Consider the following 5942-nt stretch of genomic DNA (forward strand, 5'->3'; position numbering starts at 1 on the left):
AAGATCCCCTGAGAAGGGAATAAAAACCCACTCCAATATTCCTACCTGGAAAATGTCATGGACTGAGGAGCCTGGTGGGCTGCAATCCATGGGGTTGCAAAGAGTTGGACACAACTTAGAGACCAAACAACAACAGCAAATTTTCCACCAAAACTGGAAACACTAATATGAATTGTTGTATTACCAGCTCTGAATAGTCGCCTAGAAATTCAAAAGCTTTGGTGACAGCTGAGCACCAATGATGACACCATAAATGCCTTGGTGTCCCACCTTGTCCTCTCCCTCCCCAGTTGCCTCTGGAAAGCTCACAGAGTGTAGCAGTAGGAATTCTGGAATGTTCCTAAGTGGGGCTGATCTTTGTACCACTGTTAATCCTTGTCCTCTCTTCCCAGAGACAAGAGATTAAGTTAAAACAGATACCTCTTCTGGGACACAGGGCAAAGCTACTTTTCCTTCTTTGCAAATTCACAGGATTTTCCCCTTCTCAGCCTTCCCTCCCCCTCCATCCTGACCTTCACACCTTCCTGACTTTAGGGAAAGGCAGGAAGTTTTCCCTGTGGTTTTCCTTTGTGACAACATACTGGGGCGAGGTAATCAATGGGGAAAACCCCACGTGAGAACACGCCTTCTATGTACATTCCCAACATTTGCTATAAGTAGGGCCATCCCAGGCCCAGGCTGCTATCAAACATCACAGCACTCCAGAGGCACTCGGTACCCAGCACTGAGACATCTGTCCCTCGAGTTGAAAATGATGTGCAGCAGCAAGAATTTGCTCCTGGCTGCTTTGATGTCAGTGCTATTGCTCCACCTCTGCAGCAAGTCAGAAGGTAAGTGTCACTCTTTCTGCCAGCTCAGGAGTAAGAACTCTTCATTTTCCTCTAAGCCTTGAGCTCATCTGGGGGTGTCCTAGGGGAATGGAAGCCTGTTAGAAAATCTTCTAAAGGAAGTGATGGGGATTGTCATCTCACTGGCTATGAAGAGGGAACAGTTACCGCTGCCTATCAGGCTTTTTTCTCTGCTATGAATCTCAGCAGATTTTTTTCAGAATGGGCTCTTAGAGACCACCGAGATCCAGAGAAAGGCCAAAGTGTTATTTCTGGGAGTGATGTAAATTGTGTAACAATATCAATGAATGGGGTCACTTTGAAACGTAAGCAACACTCTCATTTCCCCAACTTTCTCACCTCTCAACTAAATAGCTTTGCCAAAGTTCAAAACTCATCCTTCAGGGGTGGATTATGACACCTGACTTCATCCTTGCAAGGTCTTGGGACATCACTTGCCAGCTCTGTGGCTATGATTATCCCTTACAGCAGATTATAATTTAACTTGGAGGAGTGTCCAGGAATTGCTTTATTGCTATAAGAGGACATCACTTTTATCAATAGATGCATTTTCTGAAAATACAAGTGTTGAACTTTTATGAACAAAATTAAAAATTCTCATTAACTAATATTACCATTTCAAAAGTCTTTAATTGTAGCTCATATTAGCAGCTCCTATAAGCCGCATTTTCCTTTGTACCTTCTTGTCTTTTCCCTCCTCTCAATGTTCAGTAGCCAAGATAATAGATTTAAAATCTGCCAATTTCTTTTCTGAATTTAAAAGACTATATATAAGGGTTTCTTCCAGTGGGAGGTATTCATATTCTTGAGTGATTATAGTGAACTGAAATAAAACACTGTTAGTGTGTTTTTCTTACTAGAGCTGTTCTTTGGTGAAAAGTCATATGCTTCTATATTGTATTATTGAACCAAAATTTCCCAGCACACAAACTAATTTTTTTAGGGCAACTGAAAGCTATGTTAAATTGGGTCTCAAAGACATTGGAACTTTCCCTTAAATAGTTAATTTGCCATATAAATCGGGTTCTAGGTTTTCCGCAACTTCAAGTAGTTCTGTGATACCTACCACTGAATAAATTAATTCATGTGGACTCAATACCTTTCATTTCTTTTTAGCAGCAAGCAACTTCGACTGCTGTCTCCGATATACAGAACGAATACTTCACCCCAGTATTCTTGTGGGCTTCACACAGCAGCTGGCCAATGAAGCCTGTGACATCAATGCAGTTGTGTAAGTTACTAAGGGATTCTAATTCATTTGTATCAGGAATACATGAGAATTTCAGGTAGAAAAAGCCTTGCCTTTTTGGAATTTCATTCAGAAATTACTGATGCGGCAAAGATAACTGTTTTAGGAGTACATATATCTTCAAAGTTCACTTTAAATAGAACTGAAATAAGGCAGAAGCTTAGTTTAAAAAACATGAACATAGTTGAGGGCAAAATCACTTTTGAAGATAAATTTATAAACTAAGATACTATCTTAGGAAAAGAGGGAAGACATAAACTTTGAAATGTGCATCTTCTGCCAGAAAGTGGTTGCAGCTCTAAGTAAAAACTCAGAGTAGTTATACCACCGCATATAATATTCTTGATGTATCTAAGATGTTATATTTGAAATGATGTGAGTTATTGATCATATATCCCCAAATGTCATGTAACCACCACCAACAAAATTAGATAATTCTGGGACTTTATCTTCTTATTAGAGCACAATCATTCATTAAATTGCAGAGAAAGTTAGGGAGAATCACTTTTCATTTCTTGCATCAAGCTTTATCAGAAGCTTTATTTTTTCATTTCGTTTCACCTCTGAAACAAATGACTTGTTTAGGGTGTAGAGCAATCAATTGGAATATGAAATTTCTATTGTATGTTCTGTGAAAAAAAAATTAAACCTTCTTGAAACATAAATCAAATTGTCTGATTTTTGTTATTTTTTCAGCTTTTACACCAGGAAAAAATTAGCTGTGTGTGCAGATCCAAAGAAGAAGTGGGTGAAACAAGTTGTGCACATGCTCAGGTAAGGAACCTTTACAGTCCATCAACCTTGCTCCAGATGTTTGGAGTTAGTGCTGTTAGAGTGGTGGATCACAGGCTTGCTGGAAGGCTTTAGCCTAAGTGCTATGGCAATTTTAAAGGGTAATTTGAATGGGGCCAGTTGGCACTAGTGGTAAGGCATTCACCTTCCAATGCAGGAGACACAAGTAGATGGGGGTTCGATCCCTGGGTCAGGAAGATCACTGGGAGGAGGAGATGGCAACCCACTCCAGTATTCCCATATGGAAAATCCCATGGACAGAGGAGCCTGATGGGCTACAGCCCAGGGGGTCACAGAGTCAAATATGACTCAGGGACCGAGCACATGAAAACAAAACTTTTTTTCAACTCCTTACAGGTCATTTTAATTTCTTTTTTCACATGGTGTGTTAGACCCCTCTATGCATTCAATCCTTGTTGCAAAGATGCCTCCTGTGTATTTAACTGACAGACTACATGACATTCATTTGTTAAAAGCTAAAAAGTAAACAATTCAAAAGAGGTTCATGGCTCTGATTTCATGGATGATAACAGAGTGACATTTTATCCATGGACAGAATCATTTCACACCAGGGTGTCAGACACTCACTATGAAGACACAGTGCTTACATTCTGCTTCTGTCCTTGGCTAGCTGGCTTATGTTGGGCAGGGTCATCCTCTCTGAACCTTGATTTCCTCATAGTGCCTCTGAGCTGCTTGGTATCCTGAAATGAGACTACGGAGTGTGGGTCAATCTGTAGGCATGAAACACATTCCCACCTGCCTGTCACCCTATAGGCATGAAACACATTCCCACCTGCCTGTCACCCTATCTTTGCTTATCTTTTTCTTTTTCTCTTTACAGTCAAAGAGTCAAAAGGATGTAAAAATGGATGCTCCCTGGAATGGAATTGGGCAGAGCCCAAGAATGAAAGGAACCTGGCTGAGTTGACAGCTTCACTTATCCCTTGTTGAGGGCTCAAAGCTTATCTGATTTGTGTCTCATTGGACTTGTCCAATTAGTGAAGTTGATTCATATTGCATCATAGTTTGCTTTGTTAAGCATCATGTTATATTCTATTTTATGTTATGTTATTTATATGTGTGTTTTGTGTGTGTGTTTTGCTATTTAATACTAGTTTTCCATAAGCTATTTGATTTAGAATGAGGTATAAACTTATGCTTGAAGGAATAAGATACATGGATTTTCTTGAGCAGAAGGCTATTTTAAAAAGACATTTAACACTCTAGTTTGTATATCTTTGTTTCCTAAATTGCTGTAATTACTTTGCAAAAGACAAAAATGATGAGAAGAATAAAAGTTGAAAATAAAAGAACTAAACATTGTTGATTGAGTTAAATAACATTGAGAGGTATATTAAAAATATTTAAAGGTTTAGTAAATATGAAAATGCTCTGCGGTGTTTTTCTTTTAATTAAATAAAAAATTTAAAATTTACTTTCGGCTGTGATGCGGCCTCCTTGCTGCACGAGGGGTTTTCTCTAGTTGTGGTGTGTGGGGCCGACTCTCTAGTTGTGGTGTTCTTCTCATTGTGGTGGCTTCTCCTGCTTTAGAGCATGGGCTCTAGAGTGCAGATTCAGTAGTTGTGGAACACCAGCTTAGGTGCCCCATGGCATGTAGGATCTTCCTGGACCAGAGAGTGAACCCACGTCCTCTGCATTGGCAGCTGGATTCTTAACCACTGGACCACCAGGGAAGTCCTGCTCTGAAACTTGTATTCCCCATTTACTTCTTTGCCTATTTCTTCTATTTTTGGAGGAGGAAATGACAACCCATTCCAGTATTCTTGCCTGGGAAATCCCATGGACAGAGGAGCCTGGCGGGCTACAGTCCATGGGGTAGCAAAGAGTTGAATACGACTGAGTGGCTAAGCATGCAGGGTTGTTCTCTTTGTCTTTATCCCTTGTGGTCCTGGACTTCATTTGATATGAATTATAATGGAAAGATTTTTTGATTGTTTTTTAAAATTCAAAGTCATTTAAACCATAATTTAGAAAGATTCCATATCTGTGACATAGTTCAATGTTTCTTGATATAAAATTTTTCAAAATAAAAAAAAAATGCCCATTTATTTTGTGACTGCAGAGACACAGTGATCATTTAGAAACCACTGAGTCCATCCTTCTGTCACCAGCAGGGTCTAAGGAATGGGCATCTCAGCAGAGGTTTCACTACTTCACAAGTCCTCCCGAGTCACCTTTAAGCACTTGCCAAAAAAAAAAGACTATACAGTGGGTTTTGAAAAACTCATTGCCTCATTAACCAGAGGAGAGACAATGAGAGTGTGAAACCTACCAAGAACTCAGAAATAAGACAGAAAGACCCTGGACTAGGGTAGTTACTGTCACAACAGTCATTCACTTAAGCTCACAGAGTGCCTGACACAGCACTCTGGCTGGACAATCAGCTTCAGATTCCAAAGGCCACAGAGGATTAGTGCAGGCAGGCATGCTGATGATAGGATTTAAAATCCAGACACACATCCATAAAACGGGCAATGGCAGGTCACTGGGTATAGAGCCAAAAGCTGTGACTCAATAGGCTCTGAAGGCAGCTCTGTGCCCACAGTTCCAACATTGACTCATCAGGGAAAGTGTGCTCAGTTTTCTGTGTGTATTCATCCAACATGGGTTAGTACTATTATGAGCCAGGCACTGAGCCAAGTGAAGCTGGAGACACCAAGAGATTAAATTAGGACTTGGTGCTCTCTCTTCTAGATAATTAGGGCCAAGCAGTGTGGGAAGAGGGAAGGGACCACTAAAAAAGCAGCTATTACAACACAGGGTGGTAAGCATCTGGGTAAAGGAAGTTGTGGGAGGCTGTAGGGCATTATTAATGAAGGTTTCCAGAAGAAAGAAAGTGCAGTTGAACCATATTAAATGGACTTCCCTGGTGGCTCAGACAGTAAAGAAACTGCCTGAAATGTGGGAGACCCAAGTTCGATCCTGGGTAGGGAAGATCCCCTGGAGAAGGAACTAGCAACCCTCTCCAGTATTCTTGCCGGGAGAACTCCATGGACAAAGGAGTCTGGCAGGCTACAGTCCATAGAGTC

General features: G+C 40.6%; 1 protein-coding gene across 2 annotated transcripts; it reads left to right on the forward strand.

Moving 5' to 3' along the window:
- Nucleotides 1–689: 689 nt before the first annotated feature.
- Nucleotides 690–4327, forward strand: CCL20 (C-C motif chemokine ligand 20). Of its 2 annotated transcripts, none has more exons than XM_019985603.2 (4): nt 690–830; nt 1965–2079; nt 2794–2871; nt 3734–4327. In XM_019985603.2, the coding sequence occupies exons 1-4, from the start codon at nt 752–754 to the stop codon at nt 3753–3755; spliced, it is 294 nt and encodes a 97-aa protein (XP_019841162.2). In that variant the 5' UTR covers nt 690–751; the 3' UTR covers nt 3756–4327. The 2 variants fall into 2 exon arrangements, with proteins under 2 accessions (XP_019841162.2, XP_019841173.2); XM_019985614.2 differs by having other exon boundaries at nt 1968–2079.
- Nucleotides 4328–5942: the final 1615 nt, after the last annotated feature.

Source organism: Bos indicus, chromosome 2 (assembly GCF_029378745.1).
Source record: "Bos indicus isolate NIAB-ARS_2022 breed Sahiwal x Tharparkar chromosome 2, NIAB-ARS_B.indTharparkar_mat_pri_1.0, whole genome shotgun sequence".
In the NCBI taxonomy this organism is placed as follows: Eukaryota; Metazoa; Chordata; class Mammalia; order Artiodactyla; family Bovidae; genus Bos; species Bos indicus.

What these genes read in the sequence shown, in the direction of transcription:
- CCL20 (XM_019985603.2), top strand. Translation starts at nt 752, where the DNA reads ATGATGTGCAGCAGCAAGAATTTGCTCCTGGCTGCTTTGATGTCAGTG. An exon ending in TGTGACATCAATGCAGTTGT is followed by an intron (nt 2,080 to 2,793) that starts GTAAGTTACTAA and finishes TTATTTTTTCAG; the next exon opens with CTTTTACACCAGGAAAAAAT. An exon ending in CAAGTTGTGCACATGCTCAG is followed by an intron (nt 2,872 to 3,733) that starts GTAAGGAACCTT and finishes TTCTCTTTACAG; the next exon opens with TCAAAGAGTCAAAAGGATGT.